Source organism: Sycon ciliatum, chromosome 3, assembly GCF_964019385.1.
Source record: "Sycon ciliatum chromosome 3, ocSycCili1.1, whole genome shotgun sequence".
NCBI classification, from domain to species: domain Eukaryota; kingdom Metazoa; phylum Porifera; class Calcarea; order Leucosolenida; family Sycettidae; genus Sycon; species Sycon ciliatum.
Genome location: NC_088645.1, coordinates 1,058,618 through 1,083,763, shown reverse-complemented (window position 1 = coordinate 1,083,763; position 25,146 = coordinate 1,058,618). Strand labels below are relative to the sequence as shown.

The window sequence follows — 25,146 nt, the reverse complement described above, 5'->3', positions numbered from 1 at the left end:
CACTAGCTCTTTGCCAAATTTTCAAAAGTGTCGGTTTCCTGTACCTCCAGCGTTATCCATTCGAGACTATGGCCTCCCCTGCGTTCAGTAAACTCACTGTGCGGGACCTACGCCTCAACCTCGTGGAACGGGGACTTAGTCCCGCCGGCAAGAAAGCGGAGCTGCTTGCCCGGTTGATACAATCCGAAGTCGGACCCCACGCGTCCTCTGTGACTCCCGCCGAGGCTGCCCGACAAACTGTCGAGGACAGGGATACCCGCGAACCTACTATGCCTGTCGCCCCCGTGTCCGAACCTACTATGCCTGTCGCCTCCGTGTCCGAATCTACTATGCCTGTCGCCTCCGTGTCCGTGGCAATCGCGACTGCCCTGAAACCGTTTATGGACCGACTAGACCATTTGGAAGATGCAACACAAACAGCAACCTCAGCCCCAGGTACGTCCACTGTGCATTCGTCTAGTGTTTTCTGCACCATGCTGCGTGACGACGGGCCTGTAAATATTTGGGCAAACGCACCCCAGACCGTAATCGACAAAATCATCACACACCAATTTGTTGATTTACAACAACTGTTGCCCCCGACCGCCACGGACGTGCCAAGCCCCCACGCTCTAGTGTTGGGCGAGGAGACACCCGGAAAATTCATGCTGTCCTCCCAGCCACGCATGTCCCGACGCATTTCGGACATCGAACATTGGCTAGAAGCATGTACGATATTCGCAGCCGTCTATCTGGATGCGCATCCGGGCAGAGCAGTAGAACTGTTCGTATCAGCACCATATTCTGAACTCCAGCAAGAAATTCACGTTTTCCGCAGTTGCGGAGTATGACCGAGCCTTCCGCCATCACGTCCCAGCCGTCACGCCATTGGGACACAACACCACGAATACTGTCCACTACCGTGTTCGATGCCCGTGCCGTGCGGCCCTTTCGGTCCAGCTCCGCGGCAGCCCGCTCGTCCACCGAGCAGTGTCGCCTCTACAACCGGGGCGTGTTTCGCCGAAACCCCTGTCCGTACGTTCATCAATGCAGCACCTGCAACGTCTCCGGACACAGCGTACGAGATTGTCGCACAGGGCAACCGGCCAGCAGGCGTTCCGTTGCACCAACAATCGCCCTGGATGCCTGTTCCCTTCGATCGGTTTGAGTCGGCCCTGGCCAAGCACCCTGACCGCGCATTCGTTTACTCTCTTATGCATGACATGCGTGACGGTGCTGTAATCGGTTACTCCGGTGATCGCTCTCATTTTGTTGCTCCCATTTTAGTCTCTGCATTTAAGAACCCCCAAGCTGTCTCTAATTACCTGTCTAATGAATGCATCGAGGGTCGTATGGCCGGCCCGAAAACCCACTTACCTCACGCAGATCTGCGCTGCTCTGGTGTAGGCGTGGTCCCCAAAAAGTCGGGTAAACTTCGCTTAATTTTGCATTTATCTGCGCCTCAGGGCACTAGCATTAATGACGGTATAAGCCAAGACGAATTTTCGCTGCACTATATGACTGTTGATGATGCGGTTTGGCTGCTGCACCGGCATGGTAAGGGGGCCCTGTTATCCAAAGTCGACCTACGCAATGCATTCCGAGTATGTCCCGTGGCCCCGTCCGACTGGCCCTTGCTGGGCATTCACTGGGACAACGCATTCTACGTTGACAAATTCCTCCCCTTTGGCCTGCGGTCCTCACCATTTCTGTTCAACATGCTCGCCGACGCTCTTTGCTGGGTAGCCACGAATAGATTCAATGTGCATGAACTGCTCCACTACCTCGATGATTTCCTCACAGTTCAACCCCCACAGCCGCCAAACTATGCCCGTCGGCAGTTTCACACGTTACTCGCAGTCATGGAGCACGTGCAAGTTCCGTTCGCCAAGGGCCCTGACACGGTGTGCCCACAGTCCACAATTGTCACATTTTTGGGCATAGAGTTATATTCCCAAGCATGGGAGATGCGGCTGCCAGCCCCAAAGCTGTTGGAACTAAAGAGCACCCTTGACTCCAGGGTACACCGAGTACAGTGCACCAAACGGGAATTGCTCTCGTTGGCAGGCTCTTTGTAATTTGACGCCAAAGTAGTACCGCCCGTGCGCACTTACTGCCGCCGGCTCTTCGACGAGGCCAGCCAGTTCACGTCCCTTGACAGTACCCAGCGCCTGAACCAAGAGGCTCTAAACGATATATCCTGGTGGCACGCTCGCATTGAGTCATGGAACGGCCGATCACTACTGCTAGACCCATCCTGGTGCAAATCCACCGAGATGCAGCTGTTCACGGATGCCTCTGACTGTGGCTATGGCTTGGTCTGTGGCAAAGAATGGGTGTACGGCCAATGGGAGGCACTCCACAAGGATCTGTCCATAGAATGGCGCGAATTGTTTCCCATCGCCTTTATCTGCGTGACGCTAGGCAAACGACTATGCAATCGTCGACTATTATTTCACTGTGACAACGAAGCGGTCTGCACAATCTAGCGCACAGAAACTTCTAGGTGCCCAGAGATCATGACACTTGTTAGGATTGCGTTGCTAGCGGCTGCCAAGCATAACATGGTTGTGTTTTTAGCACACATACGTGGTGTTGACAACGTTCTTGCTGATCATTTGTCCCGGCTGCAGGTCGAGAGCTTCCGGAAGCTACATCCCCAGGCGTCTCCTGTCCCCATGTCGCTAGAAGTCTGGCAGCTGACACGCCTACTGACCACACTATGGGCCTCATCCTTGCGGGAGTGGCAACAAGTACCGCCTGGTCGTACGCTGCCGGTGTGACGGCATCCGAGAGGTACGCCAGCCTGCACCGTGTCGCGCCATACCCAATTCAGGCCACCCGCCTACTGGATTTCCTAGCATACATGTCATCCAGGTGCAGGCTAGCAACTATCAAGGTATACCTCCATGGCCTCCGGCATTACTGCGTGGTCAACAACCTGACGTTGTCCCCGTTCCAGGACTGACGACTGGACCTGCTGCTCCAGGGTATCGCCCGCAACCAGTGCACGAGCAGCCAGGTGCAGGAACGCCGTGCTGTCACGCAGCAACACCTCCGTGCAATCCAGGGCTTTCTGCCGCACTCCGGTCTATCACCAGCGGACCAAGCCATGCTCTGGAGCGCTATCACACTCGCCTACTACGGGTTCCTGCGAGTCAGCGAGTATGCCTCCACCGACCCGCGGAAGATGCTGACGCAGGAACGCGTCTGCATCCGGGAGAACACAGTGACGCTGGCTATCCCGTTCTCCAAAACAACGCAACTGGGAGAGGGCAGCGATGTGACGGTCGGCGCTACCAACGATGGCACCTGCCCTGTAGCCGCATTCTCGAAGTACGCACAGCTGCGCCCCGAGTGGCGGGAGCGTATTTCCGCTATCAGTCTGGCCAGCCGCTTCGCCCCTCAGACATGAACGACTTACTCCGCCGAGCTCTCCCTGGCCAGAAGATCACCAGCCATAGCCTGCGTATCGGTGCAGCCACTGCCGCCGGAAGGAATGGCCTGCCACCTTACGTCATCCAAAGGGCCAGCCGATGGCGGAGCAACGCTTACCTCCGGTATGTCCGTCTGTCAGAATCGGACAAGGAGCCAATCGCGAAGGCACTGGCGTCGGCGTGAGTACATACACCGCCCTCCTAGCACTACCAGCTGCCTGAGTGACGGCGCTGCCCCCTTGACACTATCTGCTGTATGAGTGACAGCACTGCCCCCTGACACTACTCGCGTATAGGTCGTGGTGACCACACTGCCCTCCTTAGCACTGCTGGCGGCAGGAGGGTCCACACTGCCCTCCTAGCACTCCTCTCTGTATGAAGGCTTTTGCTCTCCCGTGCTGCTCCCTGCATAGTTGATGGCACCTGTCTTCTTGACACTATCTGCTGTAGACTCAAATGCATTTATGTCCTTGAACGTCGCTGTGCACTTGCATGTAGTTCCCATGTTAAGGTCAGCTAGATTGGGGCTCACGCCTCCCCCCCCCCCCAGCAATCTCATTTTTGGGTGGCATTCACATGGAGTGAGTGGCTGCAAAGCACCCTGTAAGCCTTTGAGCTGACACCCAACTCCAGGTTACCAGCCCCTCTGCATTCGTCCTACCATGCAGATGTCCGGGTGTAAGCGTAACCCCGTTAGCAGCCTACTTCCACATCTGTCCTACCATGTGGAAGTGCGGTGTAAGCCTAACCTTGTTAGCGGTCCCCTCCACATTCGTCCTACCATGTGGTGGCCTGGGTGTAAGCCTAACCTCATTTCCCCCCGCGTGAGTTCCATTCTAGCCCAAACCTTGTCTTCAATGTCTGTGCGTGCAGTGGGATGTTAAATCTCAGTTTCTACGTAGTATTAACTGTAGTTAACACGCATGTAACGCTCTCTCAGCGCTTGCCCGCCTGCGTTTACTGCACATAGCACTCCATATTTACCCGTAGTGATGCCGCCGCTACTTCACACTGCATTCCACATCTACCCGTAGCGCTGTCGTTGAGCTGCCCACGCACCCCGCTGTGCACGTGGCATAGGCACGGTTCGTGCCATGAGGGAGCGTGTTCCCCTCTAGCTCTGTCGGCAGCTGAACCTACCAGCGCATCTGACCCCATATGTGCATGCACTCGTGTTCTTTGCTCCTGTTGTTTCTTACCACTCTCACTTGCTGTTCGCTCCAACACTAGCTCTTTGCCAAATTTTCCCCATCCCAACCCACCCAATTTGGCGTGGTACTAGTATCACACTACTCATTACTACATACTTTCCGAGTCACAAATAAATAAGGAACTCACGGAAAGGGTGGCATTCACATGGAGCGGGTGGCTGCAAAGCACCCCGTAAGCCTTTTAGCTGACATCCAACTCCAGGTTACCAGCCCCTCTGCATTCGTCCTACCATGCAGATGTCCGGGTGTAAGCGAAACCCCTTTAGCAGCCTACTTCCACATCTGTCCTACCATGTGGAAGTGCGGTGCAAGCGTAACCTTGTTAGCGGCCCCCTCCACATTCGTCCTACCATGTGGTGGCCTGGGTGCAAGCCTAACCCCATTTCCCCCGCGTGAGTTCCAGCCTAGCCCAAACCTTGTCTTCAATGTCTGTGCGTGCAGTGGAATGTAAATAGTAATAAAAACAAACAAACACAGAAAACCCTACACACACCATCGTCTAAGCAATTAGTTTCCTCACTGCAAACTCTATACATGTAACTTTAACCAAAATAATGTTGGTCCAGGAGCCATGCCGAGCATGTGGTTATAATTATAGGATTAGTAGAGAAGAAACCACTTGCTTTGACAATGGTGTGTGTAAGGTTTTCTAGGTTCCTTTGCAGCTGAGGTTAGGCTTGCTTGTCCATGGCGTGAATCGCTTGCAGTGCATACATGGTGCGTGCAATCACGTAGCTTACTGTTTATGCTCTGAAGTAAATGCCTTGGTCTGTATGTATGTGTGTGTAGATGTTTGTAGTTGTGTGTACGTGTGCTGTTTGTGGGAGTTACTGTGGGGGTGTTGGCGCGGGGATGCTTGCTGGGGTGTTCGTGGGAGTGCTTCTGGAGTGTGCATGTGGGTGTGCTTGTGGAAGTGCTTGTGTGGTGTTTAGGGACCGGCGGATTCTGCTCGAAAGGGCGGCAGATTCTGCTCAAAAAGCAGTGAAATTGGCAGAACCATACAAACCTTATGGCGGGCAATTCCTCGAATTCTGCTCCATTTTTTTATCCACATACCAAACATGCATGAAACTCACCAGAAAAAGTACCGAATTCTGCCAATTTTTCTGCCGGCAGAATCCGCCGGACCCTAGTGGTGTTTGTGTGGATACCTGTGGGGGTGTTTGTGAGAGCGTCTCTGGGGTAGTGGAGGGGAAGAATTTGTGAATGTTTGTGCAGGTACATGGTGCTTGTATAGGGATTCTTGTCTATATGGGTAGTTGTATAGGGGTGGTTCTAGGAATGCTTGTATAGGGGTGGTTCTAGTAATGCTTGTATAGGGGTGGTTCTAGGGATGCTTGTATAGGGGTGGTTCTAGGAATGCTTGTATAGGGGTGGTTCTAGGGATGCTTGTATAGGGGTGATTGTATAGGGGTGGTTGTATAGGGGTGGTTCTAGGAATGCTTGTATAGGGGTGGTTCTAGGAATGCTTGTATAGGGGTGGTTCTAGGAATGCTTGTATAGGGGTGGTTCTAGGGGTGCTTGTATAGGGGTGGTTCTAGGAATGCTTGTATAGGGGTGGTTCTAGGAATGCTTGTATAGGGGTGGTTCTAGGGGTGCTTGTATAGGGGTGGTTCTAGGGGTGCTTGTATAGGGGTGGTTCAAGGGATGCTTGCATAGGGGTGGTTCTGGGTTGCTTGTATAGGGGTGGTTCTAGGAATGCTTGTATAGGGGTGGTTCTAGGAATGCTTGTATAGGGGTGGTTCTAGGGGTGCTTGTATAGGGGTGGTTCTAGGGGTGCTTGTATAGGGGTGATTCTAGGGGTGCTTGTATAGGGGTGGTTCTGGGTTGCTTGTATAGGGGTGGTTCTAGGGGTGCTTGTATAGGGGTGGTTCTAGGGATGCTGGTATAAGGGTGGTTCCAGGAATGCTTGTCGTTTTTTTGTTGTTGGGGTGCTTGTAGGGTTTTTGTGGGGGGTATTTGTGGGGATATTTTGGAGTATTTGCAGGGGTCCTTGTTGGAGAGAATTTGGGAGTGTTTAAGCGGGCACTTGTGTAAGAGTGCTTGTGTACGTGGATGCTTGTGTGGGTGGTGGGAAGTTTGTTGTAGTCCTTTTAGCTAATCTTGTTGGGTCACTTGTAGAAGTACATGTACATGTACATGTATTTGAGGATGTGAGGGTGTTAGGGTGTTAGGGTGTTAGGGTGTTAGGGTGTTAGGGTGTTAGGGTGTTAGGGTGTTAGGGTGTTAGGGTGTTAGGATGTGAGGGTGTTAGGGTGTTAGGGTGTTAGGGTGATGTTAGCACAGTACAACACTCCCTGCATAAATACTGTGATGTTAGCACAGTACAACACTCCCTGCATAAATACTGTGATGTTAGCACAGTACAACACTCCCTGCATAAATACTGTGATGTTAGCACAGTACAACGCTCCCTGCATAGATACTGTGATGCATTCGTGAACCACTTTACAATCAATGAACTGCGCCGACACCCGCGGTCAACTGAGTACTCACTACTCAGAGCGAGGGTAGCATAGATGCAGCTAACGAGGTTCTCCCCCTTATCGGGCATTGCACCACCTCACCCTCACTGTTTATGGCACTGCATCTGCCACCCTGGTATAATCAGTCATGGTGATGGCCTGGCACGAGTGAAACTTCTCTAAGCTGGTCGTGTTTCTCAACACAAGCGTAAACCGGTCGTAACGCGGATGTGCGAACTTTACTTTTATTTTTACATGTACATGTACTTTTGAAGGTGCTCGTGAAGGTTCTTCTTGCTTGTGTTGCTGCTTGTAGGGGTATTTCCCCAGGGGGGGGGGGGGTGCTTGTGTTGGTGCTTGTAGGGGTATTTCCGGGAGGGGGGGGGGGAGGGGGTGCTTGTGTTGCTGCTTGTAGGGGTATTTCCAGGGGGGGGGGGGGGGGGCGGGTGCTTGTGTTGGTGCTTGTAGGGGTATTTCCGGGAGGGGGGGGAGGGGGTGCTTGTGTTGGTGCTTGTAGGGGTATTTCCGGGAGGGGGGGGAGGGGGTGCTTGTGTTGGTGCTTGTAGGGGCATTTCCGGGGGGGGGGGGGGTGCTTGTGTTGGTGCTTGTAAGTGTATTTCCGGAGGGGGCGTGCTTGTGTTGGTGCTTGTAGGGGTATTTCCGGGGGGGGGGGGGGGGTAGTGCTTATGTTGGGGCTTGTAAGGGTATTTCCGGGGGGGGGGGTGCTTGTATTGGTGCTTGTAAGGGTATTTCCGGGGGGTGCTTGTGTTGGTGCTTGTAAGGGTATTTCCGGGGGGGGGGGGTGCTTGTGTTGGTGCTTGTAGGGGTATTTCGGGGGGGGGGGGGGGTGCTTGTGTTGGTGCTTGTAGGGGTATTTCCGGGGGGGGGGGGTGCTTGTGTTGGTGCTTGTAGGGGTATTCCCGGGGGGGGGGGGGGGTGCTTGTGTTGGTGCTTGTAGGGGTATTTCCGGGAGGGGGGGGGTGCTTATGTTGGTGCTTGAATTTTCCGGGAGGGGGTGGGAGGGTGTGTGCTTGTGTTGGTGCTTGTAGGGGTATTTCCGGGGGGAGGGGGTGTTTGTGTTGGTGCTTGCAAGGGTATTTCCCGGGGGGGGGGGGGGAGTAGGGTGCTTGTGTTGGTGCTTGTAGGGGTATTTCCGGGGGGGGGGGGGAGATGATGCTTAGGGCCTGGCGGATAATGCTTGGAAAAGTAGCGTGTTCTGCTCGACATTCTGTTCGTATTCTGCCGGTATTGTGCCCCATTCTGCTCGTATTCTGCCGGATTCGACGGACCAAGCTTTAACCCATTCAACGCTAAAGACTTGTATGTCTTTTCAATGCCAAATAAGGAGTGCAGAGCCTGAGTTGAACCATATAACCCTCTGGCAACGGCTCTTCCTGCTCCGCTGTTCTTGTGTGTCGGACTGATAGGCCAAGATATCTGTATATCCACTAGACTACAGTGAGCTATAGGTACATGGTGCTGCGGGGTTGAATGCCTCAATGACTCACTGGTCCATATTGGGGAAATATGCTTGTTGACAGCAGCAGGTATTTTGTTGGTGATCCCGGGCGGATGGTTGATCTGTTTGCTAACGTAAAGGGGGTTGTCATTTGACTTTCGGAGAGGTTGAAATTTCCCCATATCCAGGTTCATGGTGATATTCAAGAAATCCACTGTATTAAAGTTTGGTTCGATAGTCATTCCCAGGTCAAAGCGCTTGAACATCTATATCCACGTTGTTTGAGAGCTAGTTGAGCTGAAAAGTGCCCACAACCTTACCGGTCTTGGCACCATCATAGCCGCCTATCGTTCCATCGAACATATAATTATTCTCCTTGTCTTATATCCAGGGATGACCGCTATCATAAAAAGGAGCAATTTTCGGCCGTGAATGATGTCCATATCTTGCTGCTTGATTGCAGTGAACTGCTGTGCAAACGATACAGCAGAGAACAAAGGATTCGCTAACCAATCAAGGGGTGAAATTCTACCACATCAAAGCATAGTAACGTGTGCTGTGCTGCTTGTCTGGTATCTCCTTAATTAGGCCACTCAATCACATGACAGGACACACAGGACATACAGGACATGGTGTGTCTCCATAGGTTTATTTCTGTTTAGTGACGCATAGCGGCCATAATTCTCTCCAGTATCATGTAGTACTATTCTCTATATAGTTTGGACAATGAGATAATATAGAAGAATAAACTAATCATCGGATAAGCAAGAACATGCACAACCAGCAGGTCAGGGAAACACAAAGAAATTCCCGAGCCCTTGAGGGAAGCCCACCAAACGTTCTGGCCTACGGGTGATACTGAGCCTGCATAGCGTACATACGGCATGCAGTGCATACGGTCATAAGTGTACAGTGGTTTGCGCATAACAGTCAGAATATTACTACATCTCCCCTTTTAAGGCGCGCAGCAAAAAGGAGAGAGAGAGAGAGAGAGAGAGAGAGAGAGAGAGAGAGAGAGAGAGATAGCAAAGCAGGAAAAAAGCTAAAGACAAAAGAGTGGCGCGAAATGGCTAATAGAATCTGTCAAGACTGTACCATGTGAAGAGAAAAAGAGTCTGAGAGACATTCTGCAAGTATCCTGGCAAACAATCTCAAGTAATAACAGGGTTCAGCATATCTGATGGGTGTGTGGACAGCAAGTCCAGAATGGGTGATTCTACCTGAACCATTAGGAACGGACACACCCACTTCGGACTTGGCCGGGTTAATGAGTCTGTAGGGCAGCGCTCTAGCAAAGTTGTCCTTATCGTCTTTGAGCACTATTACTTAATGCTTCTGACTTAGCCAGTACGTACATGGCAAGATTTAGACCCTCTGTGATCTTCTTTACCTCGCTGCTGACTTCATCGTATGCTTGCTCAGGCGTGATCTTAGAGTTTTGTTGCTATTATCTTTCATCAGCTTGCTGTATTGCTCCTTTCGTACTTGCTACAGGTTCTGGATTTTATCGGCTTTCACGTTGATTCCCTAAACTGGAATTGCAATAATTATTATGAATTGCTATAATTATGTTAACCTTTACACCCTGGCCATTTTTTTGATTCTGGTTATCAGATTTCCATAACCTTGGCCTGTATAGAAAGACCCCTCCCTCTGCACAGAGAACAATGAGCCCAATCTCAACACCACACTTGTCACATATCAAATACCGCAGCGCCTCGAATAGTCCGCCGAGCTGAATATACCAGCAAATTCCCTCGATGCCAGCCATTTCACACTCATTCATCGCAGAATGCTCCAATTGCGCAACGCTCCATTGTAGCTCGTTGGCAATTGTTGCATTGGAGAGCTGCCCTGCTCTCCTTCTTTTCTGGTATTTTGATTGTGAACTTTCGTCAAGAACAGTATAAGTTGTGAGCATTTCAGTGCAAGCAACTACAGCGACCAAAAACAGATGATTTTGTATGGTCTTGTATCAGAGGGTTAAACTATCTTCTCCACGCTGCTTTTTTATACATTTTTCCCTGCTGACAATCTTCATTGCTTGCTCTGTTGTGTGGTTTCATGTTTGTCTTTTACCCGATTTACGCAGACTGCATCTCCACTGGAAGAATCTCTGGGTGCTTCTGCAGGCCTCGTTACCACTATACTGGACACTGTGAGGAGTGTGTCAACTGCCGTACGGGATCTCTCCACATCTCAGCAGCAACTAGGCACCAGGTTGGATAATCTCTCTGCACAGGTTGAAGTCACCAACAACCGCATGACTCAGGTCCAGCAGGAGGTCTCTGCTGAAGCTCGCACAACCAACGACAAGATGGATGAAATACAACTGGAAGCCCGGACTACCTATGAACAAGTGGCACAGCTGAGCGACACAATGGCGAGAGGTAAATCATTTGCTGTCAATATTTCTGCTGAAATGATGTAAACGCTCCGATGTAGTGTCATCATAAAGCAGGGAATGGTGGTTGAAACACAAGTGGGGAAATGGCCGTAAATACATGCCTGCCCACACAACCCTATCTAAAAATGGGAAATTCTGGCACCAGGGTTTCTTCTCTCTCTACAAAGATCTGCTTTTAGGTTTGTCACATCGCATGAAAGAAGTCAAAAATTGCCCATTGGGTGATCTATCGTCGACAGAGCAAAGACCTACAGCAACATCACAAACAGGTCCCCGCTCAAGTTACCCTCCAGTATAGCCTTCCATTCACCAGCACTTGGCGCCTCCCACCCCACCAGAACCAACTGTTGTGCAGACTCCCCACTGTACAAGTCCCTATAATACTATTGTATTGACAGACTCCCCACTGTACAAGTCCCTATAATACTATTGTAGTGACAGACTCCCCACTGTACAAGTCCATATAATACTATTGTACTGACAGACTCCCCACTGTACAAGTCACTATAATACTATTGTAGTGACAGACTCCCCACTGTACAAGTCCCTATAATACTATTGTAGTGACAGACTCCCCACTGTACAAGTCCCTATAATACTATTGTAGTGACAGACTCCACACTGTACAAGTCCCTATAATACTATTGTAGTGACAGACTCCCCACTGTACAAGTCCCTATAATACTATTGTAGTGACAGACTCCCCACTGTACAAGTCCCTATAATACTATTGTAGTGACAGACTCCCCACTGTACAAGTCCCTATAATACTATTGTAGTGACAGACTCCCCACTGTACAAGTCCCTATAATACTATTGTAGTGACAGACTCCCCACTGTACAAGTCCCTATAATACTATTGTAGTGACAGACTCCCCACTGTACAAGTCCCTATAATACTATTGTAGTGACAGACTCCCCACTGTACAAGTCCCTATAATACTATTGTAGTGACAGACTCCCCACTGTACAAGTCCCTATAATACTATTGTAGTGACAGACTCCACACTGTACAAGTCCCTATAATACTATTGTAGTGACAGACTCCCCACTGTACAAGTCCCTATAATACTATTGTAGTGACAGACTCCCCACTGTACAAGTCCCTATAATACTATTGTAGTGACAGACTCCACACTGTACAAGTCCCTATAATACTATTGTAGTGACAGACTCCCCACTGTACAAGTCCCTATAATACTATTGTAGTGACAGACTCCACACTGTACAAGTCCCTATAATACTATTGTAGTGACAGACTCCCCACTGTACAAGTCCCTATAATACTATTGTAGTGACAGACTCCCCACTGTACAAGTCCCTATAATGCTATTGTAGTGACGCACGTAAAGTCACATGAGCTTATCAGTGAGTTTTTTGCGTTATTTGCTATTTTTTGCGGGTCGTTTTGTCTCACACATAGGCGCATGTGCTTGAGTTGCTAGTGTACCGGTACCTTGAGTTGCTAGTGTACCGGTACCTTGAGTTGCTAGTGTACCGGTACCTTGAGTTGCTAGTGTACCGGTACCTTGAGTTGCTAGTGTACCGGTACCTTGAGTTGCTAGTGTACCGGTACCTTGAGTTGCTAGTGTACCGGTACCTTGAGTTGCTAGTGTACCGGTACCATGAGTTGCTAGTGTACCGGTACCTTGAGTTGCTAGTGTACCGGTACCATGCATAAGTATGCACATAGTGCTATACCGCAATGCACATTTAACCATGTGAACATGGGTTTTTTGTGCTGCATAACCCGCAGCCCCACTCACAGCATCTCACCTTCTCATAAACTTATCTCTTATTGGCGATGGTGCCATCGTGAGAATAAAGAATTCAAAGGTGCGGTCTGTGCTTAGCTGAAAAGGTGAAGATGGATCCGCACTGATGCATCCACGCTTTTAAACAAAAACAAAAAGTGTCAAAATATGGACACCAGAATAAGTGAAAACTCTCGAGCACGACAATTCGCGAATAACGACAGAATTTCCATGCCAAGAGCAAAGTCCCGTCTAACTGTAATAAAAAATATGTCCGCACATCGAGCAACTTTAATAAATATATACAATGAGACTTCGGGTATCAGGACTCTTCGCGAATAAGGACACTTTTCTGATGCCCCGCCAAGTGTTGTTATAGGCAAAGTTGACTAGAGTCACCTGGCTGCCATTGCTGAGACTTGACTTTCACCTCTCCTTCTTATTGCTCATAAAACAAAGCGTTACAACTATAATATAGCCGGCTGTCTCTGTTTTCTCTGCCTTTGTGTGCGTGTGTGTGCATGTGTGTGCGTGCGTGCGTGCACATGTGTGCATGTGCGTGTGTTTTGTGGAAAGGTGTGTGTGTGTGTGTGTGTGTGTTTGTGTGTGTGTCTGTGTTTGTATATACATGTATATATGTGTGTGTGTGTACTTGTGTATTCGTACATGGGTGCATACACATGTGTGTGCATATGAGAGAGTGTTTATGTGTACCTATCTTATCATGTATATAGGTGAACAAGATACAACTGCAGCATGTGAACGCATAGTGGAAATGCAAAACCAGACCAACACAACTGTTCGTCAACTACAGGAGCAAAGTGCTACAACCTCCACAAGCATTGGACAACTACTGGAGCAAAGTGCTACAAGTACCACCAATATTGATCAACTGCAACAGCACCAGCAGGACACTAGTGATAAGCTTTCACGTGTCTCAGCAGCAGTTACCACCATTCAACAAGGTGAGTACATTTTTTCCAAGGTCTACAGTAAAACCTATAACTAAAGATCAGTGTGACTAGTGACCAGTCTACCCCTACTGACCAGTGTGACTAGTGACCAGTCTATCCCTACTGACCAGTGTGACTAGTGACCAGTCTACCCCTACTGACCAGTGTGACTAGTGACCAGTCTACCCCTACTGACCAGTGTGACTAGTGACCAGTCTATCCCTACTGACCAGTGTGACTAGTGACCAGTCTACCCCTACTGATCAGTGTGACTAGTGACCAGTCTACCCCTACTGAACAGTGTGACTAGTGACCAGTCTATCCCTACTGACCAGTGTGACTAGTGACCAGTCTATCCCTACTGACCAGTGTGACTAGTGACCAGTCTACCCCTACTGACCAGTGTGACTAGTGACCAGTCTACCCCTACTGACCAGTGTGACTAGTGACCAGTCTACCCCTACTGACCAGTGTGACTAGTGACCAGTCTATCCCTACTGACCAGTGTGACTAGTGACCAGTCTATCCCTACTGACCAGTGTGACTAGTGACCAGTCTATTCCTACTGACCAGTGTGACTTGTGACCACTCTATCTCTACTCAGGACCAGTGTGACTAGTGACCAGTCTACCCCTACTGACCAGTGTGACTAGTGACCAGTCTACCCCTACTGACCAGTGTGACTAGTGACCAGTCTATCCCTACTGACCAGTGTGACTAGTGACCAGTCTACCCCTACTGACCAGTGTGACTAGTGACCAGTCTACCCCTACTGAACAGTGTGACTAGTGACCAGTCTATCCCTACTGACCAGTGTGACTAGTGACCAGTCTATCCCTACTGACCAGTGTGACTAGTGACCAGTCTATCCCTACTGACCAGTGTGACTAGTGACCAGTCTATCCCTACTGACCAGTGTGGCTAGTGACCAGTCTACCCCTACTGACCAGTGTGACTAATGACCAGTCTACCCCTACTGACCAGTGTGACTAGTGACCAGTCTGCCTCTACTGATCAGTGTGACTAGTGACCAGCCTATCCCTACTGACCAGTGTGACTAGTGACCAGTCGATCCCTACTGACCAGTGTGACTAGTGACCAGTCTACCCCTACTGATCAGTGTGACTAGTGACCAGTCTATCCCTACTGACCAGTGTGACTAGTGACCAGTCTACCCCTACTGACCAGTGCCAGTGTGACTAGTGACCAGTCTATCCCTACTGACCAGTGTGACTAGTGACCAGTCGATCCCTACTGACCAGTGTGACTAGTGACCAGTCTACCCCTACTGACCAGTGCCAGTGTGACTAGTGACCAGTCTATCCCTACTGACCAGTGTGACTAGTGACCAGTCTATTCCTACTGACCAGTGTGACTAGTGACCAGTCTATCTCTACTCAGACCAGTGTGACTAGTGACCAGTCTACCCCTACTGACCAGTGTGACTAGTGACCAGTCTATCCCTACTGACCAGTGTGACTAGTGACCAGTCTATCCCTACTGACCAGTGTGACTAGTGACCAGTCTACCCCTACTGACCAGTGTGACTGGTGACCAGTCTACCCCTACTGACCAGTGTGACTAGTGACCAGTCTACCCCTACTGACCAGTGTGACTAGTGACCAGTCTATCCCTACTGACCAGTGTGACTAGTGACCAGTCTATCCCTACTGACCAGTGTGACTAGTGACCAGTCTGCCCCTACTGACCAGTGTCACTAGTGACCAGTCTACCCCTAATGACCAGTGTGACTAGTGACCAGTCTACCCCTACTGACCAGTGTGACTAGTGACCAGTCTATCCCTACTGACCAGTGTGACTAGTGACCAGTCTACCCCTACTGACCAGTGTGACTAGTGACCAGTCTATCCCTACTGACCAGTGTGACTAGTGACCAGTCTACCCCCACTGACCAGTGTGACTAGTGACCAGTCTATCCCTGCTGACCAGTGTGACTAGTGACCAGTCTATCCCTACTGACCAGTGTGACTAGTGACCAGTCTATCCCTACTGACCAGTGTGACTAGTGACCAGTCTATCCCTACTGACCAGTTTGACATACTAGTACGTGTTTGCACAGCCGCTGGCGCTAAAACGAGCAGCACTCTTGTACTTCCGATTTTGCGATTTTTTCGAGGGCAATGGGTTCCTTTTGCCTTGCTTGGCTACCTACGATGTACAGAAAATACCAAAAAATCCACGAGAAGTATGTTTTTTGGAGCTGGAGTGGGGGAGCCCTCCTTTGCGGCTGTAGAGTGCTAAAACGTGCCCTCTTAGCCGAAAAATCCTTATTTTTTTCTCTGGGGGACACCCTGACCCGGTCGTACCACTCCCAGCCGCCCTATGACGCCCTGACATGGGTGCATACACATGTGTGTGTGTGTGTGTGTGTGTGTGTGTGTACTTGTGTATTCGTACATGGGTGCATACACATGTGTGTGCATGTGAGAGAGTGTTTATGTGTACCTATCTTATCATGTATATAGGTGAACAAGATACAACTGCAGCATGTGAACGCATAGTGGAAATGCAAAACCAGACCAACACAACTGTTCGTCAACTACAGGAGCAAAGTGCTACAACCTCCACAAGCATTGGACAACTACTGGAGCAAAGTGCTACAAGTACCACCAATATTGATCAACTGCAACAGCACCAGCAGGACACTAGTGATAAGCTTTCACGTGTCTCAGCAGCAGTTACCACCATTCAACAAGGTGAGTACATTTTTTCCAAGGTCTACAGTAAAACCTATAACTAAAGATCAGTGTGACTAGTGACCAGTCTACCCCTACTGACCAGTGTGACTAGTGACCAGTCTATCCCTACTGACCAGTGTGACTAGTGACCAGTCTACCCCTACTGACCAGTGTGACTAGTGACCAGTCTACCCCTACTGACCAGTGTGACTAGTGACCAGTCTATCCCTACTGACCAGTGTGACTAGTGACCAGTCTACCCCTACTGATCAGTGTGACTAGTGACCAGTCTACCCCTACTGAACAGTGTGACTAGTGACCAGTCTATCCCTACTGACCAGTGTGACTAGTGACCAGTCTATCCCTACTGACCAGTGTGACTAGTGACCAGTCTACCCCTACTGACCAGTGTGACTAGTGACCAGTCTACCCCTACTGACCAGTGTGACTAGTGACCAGTCTATCCCTACTGACCAGTGTGACTAGTGACCAGTCTACCCCTACTGACCAGTGTGACTAGTGACCAGTCTACCCTTACTGACCAGTGTGACTAGTGACCAGTCTATCCCTACTGACCAGTGTGACTAGTGACCAGTCTACCCCTACTGATCAGTGTGACTAGTGACCAGTCTACCCCTACTGACCAGTGTGACTAGTGACCAGTCTATCCCTACTGACCAGTGTGACTAGTGACCAGTCTATCCCTACTGACCAGTGTGGCTAGTGACCAGTCTACCCCTACTGACCAGTGTGACTAGTGACCAGTCTACCCCTACTGAACAGTGTGACTAGTGACCAGTCTATCCCTACTGACCAGTGTGACTAGTGACCAGTCTATCCCTACTGACCAGTGTGACTAGTGACCAGTCTACCCCTACTGACCAGTGTGACTAGTGACCAGTCTACCCCTACTGACCAGTGTGACTAGTGACCAGTCTACCCCTACTGACCAGTGTGACTAGTGACCAGTCTATCCCTACTGACCAGTGTGACTAGTGACCAGTCTACCCCTACTGACCAGTGTGACTAGTGACCAGTCTACCCCTACTGACCAGTGTGACTAGTGACCAGTCTATCCCTACTGACCAGTGTGACTAGTGACCAGTCTATCCCTACTGACCAGTGTGACTAGTGACCAGTCTATCCCTACTGACCAGTGTGACTAGTGACCAGTCTGCCCCTACTGACCAGTGTCACTAGTGACCAGTCTACCCCTAATGACCAGTGTGACTAGTGACCAGTCTACCCCTACTGACCAGTGTGACTAGTGACCAGTCTATCCCTACTGACCAGTGAGACTAGTGACCAGTCTACCCCTACTGACCAGTGTGACTAGTGACCAGTCTATCCCTACTGACCAGTGTGACTAGTGACCAGTCTACCCCCACTGACCAGTGTGACTAGTGACCAGTCTATCCCTACTGACCAGTGTGACTAGTGACCAGTCTACCCCTACTGACCAGTGTGACTAGTGACCAGTCCACCCCTACTGACCAGTGTGACTAGTGACCAGTCTATCCCTACTGACCAGTGTGACTAGTGACCAGTCTACCCCTACTGACCAGTGTGACTAGTGACCAGTCTATCCCTACTGACCAGTGTGACTAGTGACCAGTCTACCCCTACTGACCAGTGTAACTAGTGACCAGTCTATCCCTACTGACCAGTGTGACTAGTGACCAGTCTACCCCTACTGACCAGTGTGACTAGTGACCAGTCTACCCCTACTGACCAGTGTAACTAGTGACCAGTCTACCCCTACTGACCAGTGTGACTAGTGACCAGTCTACCCCTACTGACCAGTGTGACTAGTGACCAGTCTACCCCTACTGACCAGTGTCACTAGTGACCAGTCTACCCCTACTGACCAGTGTGACTAGTGACCAGTCTATCCCTACTGACCAGTGTGACTAGTGACCAGTCTACCCCTACTGACCAGTGTGACTAGTGACCAGTCTACCCCCACTGACCAGTGTGACTAGTGACCAGTCTATCCCTACTGACCAGTGTGACTAGTGACCAGTCTATCCCTACTGACCAGTGTGACTAGTGACCAGTCTATCCCTACTGACCAGTGTGACTAGTGACCAGTCTATCCCTACTGACCAGTGTGACTAGTGACCAGTCTATCCCTACTGACCAGTTTGACATACTAGTACGTGTTTGCCCAGGGGCTGGCGCTAAAACGAGCAGCACTCTTGTACTTCCGATTTTGCGATTTTTTCGAGGGCAATGGGTTCCTTTTGCCTTGCTTGGCTACCTACGATGTACAGAAAATACCAAAAAATCCACGAGAAGTATGTTTTTTGGAGCTGGAGTGGGGAGCCCTCCTTTGCGGCTGTAGAGTGCTAAAACGTGCCCTCTTAGCCGAAAAATCCTTATTTTTTTCTCTGGGGGACACCCTGACCCGGTCGTACCACTCCCAGCCGCCCTATGACGCCCTGACATGGGTGCATACACATGTGTGTGTGTGTGTGTGTACTTGTGTATTCGTACATGGGTGCATACACATGTGTGTGCATGTGAGAGAGTGTTTATGTGTACCTATCTTATCATGTATATAGGTGAACAAGATACAACTGCAGCATGTGAACGCATAGTGGAAATGCAAAACCAGACCAACACAACTGTCCGCCAACTACAGGAGCAAAGTGCTACAACCTCCACACGCATTGGACACCTACTGGAGCACCAGCAAGACACTAGTGATAAGGTTTCCCTTGTCTCAGCAGCAGTTACCACCATTCAACAAGGTGAGTACATTTTGTTCAAGGTCTACAGTAAAACCTATAACTAAAGATCAGTGTGACTAGTGACCAGTCTACCCCTACTGACCAGTGTGACTAGTGACCAGTCTATCCCTACTGACCAGTGTTACTAGTGGCCAGTCTATCCCTACTGACCAGTGTGACTAGTGACCAGTCTATCCCTACTGACCAGTGTGACTAGTGACCAGTCTATCCCTACTGACCAGTGTGACTAGTGACCAGTCTACCCCTACTGACCAGTGTGACTAGTGACAAGTCTACCCCTACTGACCTGTGTGACTAGTGACCAGTCTGCCCCTACTGACCAGTGTGACTAGTGACCAGTCTATCCCTACTGACCAGTGTGACTAGTGACCAGTCTACCCCTACTGACCAGTGTGACTAGTGACCAGTCTATCCCTACTGACCAGTGTGACTAGTGACCAGTCTATCCCTACTGACCAGTGTGACTAGTGACCAGTCTATCCCTACTGACCAGTGTGACTAGTGACCAGTCTACCCCCTACTGACCAGTGTGACTAGTGACCAGTCTACCCCTCCTGACCAGTGTGACTAGTGACCAGTCTATCCCTACTGACCAGTGTGACTAGTGACCAGTCTACCCCTACTGACCAGTGTGACTAGTGACCAGTCTATCCCAACTGACCAGTGTGACTAGTGACCAGTCTATCCCTACTGACCAGTGTGACTAGTGACCAGTCTATCCCTACTGACCAGTGTGACTAGTGACCAGTCTACCCCCTACTGACCAGTGTGACTAGTGACCAGTCTACCCCTCCTGACCAGTGTGACTAGTGACCAGTCTACCCCTACTGACCAGTGTGACTAGTGACCGGTCTACCCCTACTGACCAGTGTGACTAGTGACCAGTCTACCCCCACTGACCAGTGTGACTAGTGACCAGTCTATCCCTACTGACCAGTGTGACTAGTGACCAGTCTATCCCTACTGACCAGTGTGACTAGTGACCAGTCTATCCCTACTGACCAGTGTGACTAGTGACCAGTCTATCCCTACTGACCAGTGTGACTAGTGACCAGTCTATCCCTACTGACCAGTGTGACTAGTGACCAGTCTATCCCTACTGACCAGTTTGACATACTAGTACGTGTTTGCACAGGGGCTGGCGCTAAAACGAGCAGCACTCTTGTACTTCCGATTTTGCGATTTTTTCGAGGGCAATGGGTTCCTTTTGCCTTGCTTGGCTACCTACGATGTACAGAAAATACCAAAAAATCCACGAGAAGTATGTTTTTTGGAGCTGGAGTGGGGGAGCCCTCCTTTGCGGCTGTAGAGTGCTAAAACGTGCCCTCTTAGCCGAAAAATCCTTATTTTTTTCTCTGGGGGACACCCTGACCCGGTCGTACCACTCCCAGCCGCCCTATGACGCCCTGACATGGGTGCATACACATGTGTGTGTGTGTGTGTGTGTGTGTGTGTACTTGTGTATTCGTACATGGGTGCATACACATGTGTGTGCATGTGAGAGAGTGTTTATGTGTACCTATCTTATCATGTATATAGGTGAACAAGATACAACTGCAGCATGTGAACGCATAGTGGAAATGCAAAACCAGACCAACACAACTGTTCGTCAACTACAGGAGCAAAGTGCTACAACCTCCACAAGCATTGGACAACTACTGGAGCAAAGTGCTACAAGTACCACCAATATTGATCAACTGCAACAGCACCAGCAGGACACTAGTGATAAGCTTTCACGTGTCTCAGCAGCGGTTACCACCATTCAACAAGGTGAGTACATTTTGTTCAAGGTCTACAGTAAAACCTATAACTAAAGATCAGTGTGACTAGTGACCAGTCTATCCCTACTGACCAGTGTGACTAGTGACCAGTCTACCCCTACTGACCAGTGTGACTAGTGACCAGTCTATCCCTACTGACCAGTGTGACTAGTGACCAGTCTAACCCTACTGACCAGTGTCACTAGTGACCAGTCTACCCCTAATGACCAGTGTGACTAGTGACCAGTCTGCCCCTACTGACCAGTGTGACTAGTGACCAGTCTACCCCTACTGACCAGTGTGACTAGTGACCAGTCTACCCCTACTGACCAGTGTGACTTGTGACCAGTCTATCCCTACTGACCAGTGTGACTAGTGACCAGTCTACCCCTACTGACCAGTGTGACTAGTGACCAGTCTATCCCTACTGACCAGTGTGACTAGTGACCAGTCTACCCCCACTGACCAGTGTGACTAGTGACAAGTCTATCCCTACTGATCAGTGTGACTAGTGACCAGTCTATCCCTACTGACCAGTGTGACTAGTGACCAGTCTATCCCTACTGACCAGTGTGACTAGTGACCAGTCTATCCCTACTGACCAGTGTGACTAGTGACCAGTCTACCCCTACTGACCAGTGTGACTAGTGACCAGTCTATCCCTACTGACCAGTGTGACTAGTGACCAGTCTATCCCTACTGACCAGTGTGACTAGTGACCAGTCTATCCCTACTGACCAGTGTGACTAGTGACCAGTCTACCCCCTACTGACCAGTGTGACTAGTGACCAGTCTACCCCTCCTGACCAGTGTGACTAGTGACCAGTCTATCCCTACTGACCAGTGTGACTAGTGACCAGTCTACCCCTACTGACCAGTGTGACTAGTGACCAGTCTATCCCAAATGACCAGTGTGACTAGTGACCAGTCTATCCCTACTGACCAGTGTGACTAGTGACCAGTCTATCCCTACTGACCAGTGTGACTAGTGACCAGTCTACCCCCTACTGACCAGTGTGACTAGTGACCAGTCTACCCCTCCTGACCAGTGTGACTAGTGACCAGTCTACCCCTACTGACCAGTGTGACTAGTGACCGGTCTACCCCTACTGACCAGTGTGACTAGTGACCAGTCTATCCCTACTGACCAGTGTGACTAGTGACCAGTCTACCCCTACTGACCAGTGTGACTAGTGACCAGTCTACCCCTACTGACCAGTGTGACTAGTGACCAGTCTACCCCTACTGACCAGTGTGACTAGTGACCAGTCTATCCCTACTGACCAGTGTGACTAGTGGCCAGTCTATCCCTACTGACCAGTGTGACTAATGACCAGTCTACCCCTACTGACCAGTGTGACTAGTGACCCGTCTACCCCTACTGACCAGTGTAACTAGTGACCAGTCTATCCCTACTGACCAGTGTGACTAGAGACCAGTCTACCCCTACTGACCAGTGTGACTAGTGACCAGTCAACCCCTACTGACCAGAGTGACTAGTGACCAGTCTACCCCTACTGACCAGTGTGACTAGTGACCAGTCTATCCCTACTGACCAGTGTGACTTGTGACCAGTCTATCCCTACTGACCAGTGTGACTAGTGACCAGTGTGACTAGTGACCAGACTACCCCTACTGACCAGTGTGACTAGTGACCAGTCTATCCCTACTGACCAGTGTGACTAGTGACCAGTCTACCCCTACTGACCAGTGTGACTAGTGACCAGTCTACCCCTAATGACCAGTGTGACTAGTGACCAGTCTATCCCTACTGACCAGTGTGACTAGTGACCAGTCTACCCCTACTGACCAGTGTGACTAGTGACCAGTCTACCCCTACTGACCAGTGTGACTAGTGACCAGTCTATCCCTACTGACCAGTGTGACTAGTGGCCAGTCTATCCCTACTGACCAGTGTGACTAATGACCAGTCTACCCCTACTGACCAGTGTGACTTGTGACCAGTCTATCCCTACTGACCAGTGTGACTAGTGACCAGTGTGACTAGTGACCAGACTACCCCTACTGACCAGTGTCACTAGTGACCAGTCTACCCCTAATGACCAGTGTGACTAGTGACCAGTCTATCCCTACTGACCAGTGTGACTAGTGACCAGTCTACCCCTACTGACCAGTGTGACTAGTGACCAGTCTACCCCTACTGACCAGTGTAACTAGTGACCAGTCTATCCCTACTGACCAGTGTGACTAGTGACCAGTCTACCCCTACTGACCAGTGTGACTAGTGACCAGTCTACCCCCACTGACCAGTGTGACTAGTGACCAGTCTATCCCTACTGACCAGTGTGACTAGTGACCAGTCTATCCCTACTGACCAGTGTGACTCGTGACCAGTCTATCCCTACTGACCAGTTTGACATACTAGTAAGTGTTTGCACAGGGGCTGGCGCTAAAACGAGCAGCACTCTTGTACTTCCGATTTTGCGATTTTTTCGAGGGCAATGGGTTCCTTTTGCCTTGCTTGGCTACCTACGATGTACAGAAAATACCAAAAAATCCACGAGAAGTATGTTTTTTGGAGCTGGAGTGGGGAGCCCTCCTTTGCGGCTGTAGAGTGCTAAAACGTGCCCTCCTAGGCGAAAAATCCTTATTTTTTTCTCTGGGGGACACCCTGACCCGGTCGTACCACTCCCAGCCGCCCTATGACGCCCTGACATGGGTGCATACACATGTGTGTGTGTGTGTGTGTGTGTGTGTGTACTTGTGTATTCGTACATGGGTGCATACACATGTGTGTGCATGTGAGAGAGTGTTTATGTGTACCTATCTTATCATGTATATAGGTGAACAAGATACAACTGCAGCATGTGAACGCATAGTGGAAATGCAAAACCAGACCAACACAACTGTCCGCCAACTACAGGAGCAAAGTGCTACAACCTCCACACGCATTGGACACCTACTGGAGCACCAGCAAGACACTAGTGATAAGGTTTCCCTTGTCTCAGCAGCAGTTACCACCATTCAACAAGGTGAGTACATTTTGTTCAAGGTCTACAGTAAAACCTATAACTAAAGATCAGTGTGACTAGTGACCAGTCTACCCCTACTGACCAGTGTGACTAGTGACCAGTCTATCCCTACTGACCAGTGTGACTAGTGGCCAGTCTATCCCTACTGACCAGTGTGACTAGTGACCAGTCTATCCCTACTGACCAGTGTGACTAGTGACCAGTCTATCCCTACTGACCAGTGTGACTAGTGACCAGTCTACCCCTACTGACCAGTGTGACTAGTGACAAGTCTACCCCTACTGACCTGTGTGACTAGTGACCAGTCTGCCCCTACTGACCAGTGTGACTAGTGACCAGTCTATCCCTACTGACCAGTGTGACTAGTGACCAGTCTACCCCTACTGACCAGTGTGACTAGTGACCAGTCTATCCCTACTGACCAGTGTGACTAGTGACCAGTCTATCCCTACTGACCAGTGTGACTAGTGACCAGTCTATCCCTACTGACCAGTGTGACTAGTGACCAGTCTACCCCCTACTGACCAGTGTGACTAGTGACCAGTCTACCCCTCCTGACCAGTGTGACTAGTGACCAGTCTATCCCTACTGACCAGTGTGACTAGTGACCAGTCTACCCCTACTGACCAGTGTGACTAGTGACCAGTCTATCCCAACTGACCAGTGTGACTAGTGACCAGTCTATCCCTACTGACCAGTGTGACTAGTGACCAGTCTATCCCTACTGACCAGTGTGACTAGTGACCAGTCTACCCCCTACTGACCAGTGTGACTAGTGACCAGTCTACCCCTCCTGACCAGTGTGACTAGTGACCAGTCTACCCCTACTGACCAGTGTGACTAGTGACCGGTCTACCCCTACTGACCAGTGTGACTAGTGACCAGTCTACCCCCACTGACCAGTGTGACTAGTGACCAGTCTATCCCTACTGACCAGTGTGACTAGTGACCAGTCTATCCCTACTGACCAGTGTGACTAGTGACCAGTCTATCCCTACTGACCAGTGTGACTAGTGACCAGTCTATCCCTACTGACCAGTTTGACATACTAGTACGTGTTTGCACAGGGGCTGGCGCTAAAACGAGCAGCACTCTTGTACTTCCGATTTTGCGATTTTTTCGAGGGCAATGGGTTCCTTTTGCCTTGCTTGGCTACCTACGATGTACAGAAAATACCAAAAAATCCACGAGAAGTATGTTTTTTGGAGCTGGAGTGGGGGAGCCCTCCTTTGCGGCTGTAGAGTGCTAAAACGTGCCCTCTTAGCCGAAAAATCCT

At 50.1% G+C, this 25,146-nt stretch overlaps 1 protein-coding gene across 2 annotated transcripts in view; it reads left to right on the top strand.

The window, feature by feature from the left end:
• LOC135811195 (RING finger protein nhl-1-like) overlaps positions 1-25,146 on the top strand; it is a 209,821-nt gene that overhangs the window by 4,304 nt on the left and 180,371 nt on the right. For both annotated transcript variants that reach the window (XM_065324389.1, XM_065324388.1), the window contains exons 2-7: positions 10,644-10,941; positions 13,447-13,677; positions 16,152-16,382; positions 18,929-19,117; positions 20,657-20,887; positions 23,682-23,870. In XM_065324389.1, the coding sequence (XP_065180461.1) occupies positions 10,644-10,941; positions 13,447-13,677; positions 16,152-16,382; positions 18,929-19,117; positions 20,657-20,887; positions 23,682-23,870 (1,369 nt within the window). The remainder of the gene's footprint in view (positions 1-10,643; positions 10,942-13,446; positions 13,678-16,151; positions 16,383-18,928; positions 19,118-20,656; positions 20,888-23,681; positions 23,871-25,146) is intronic.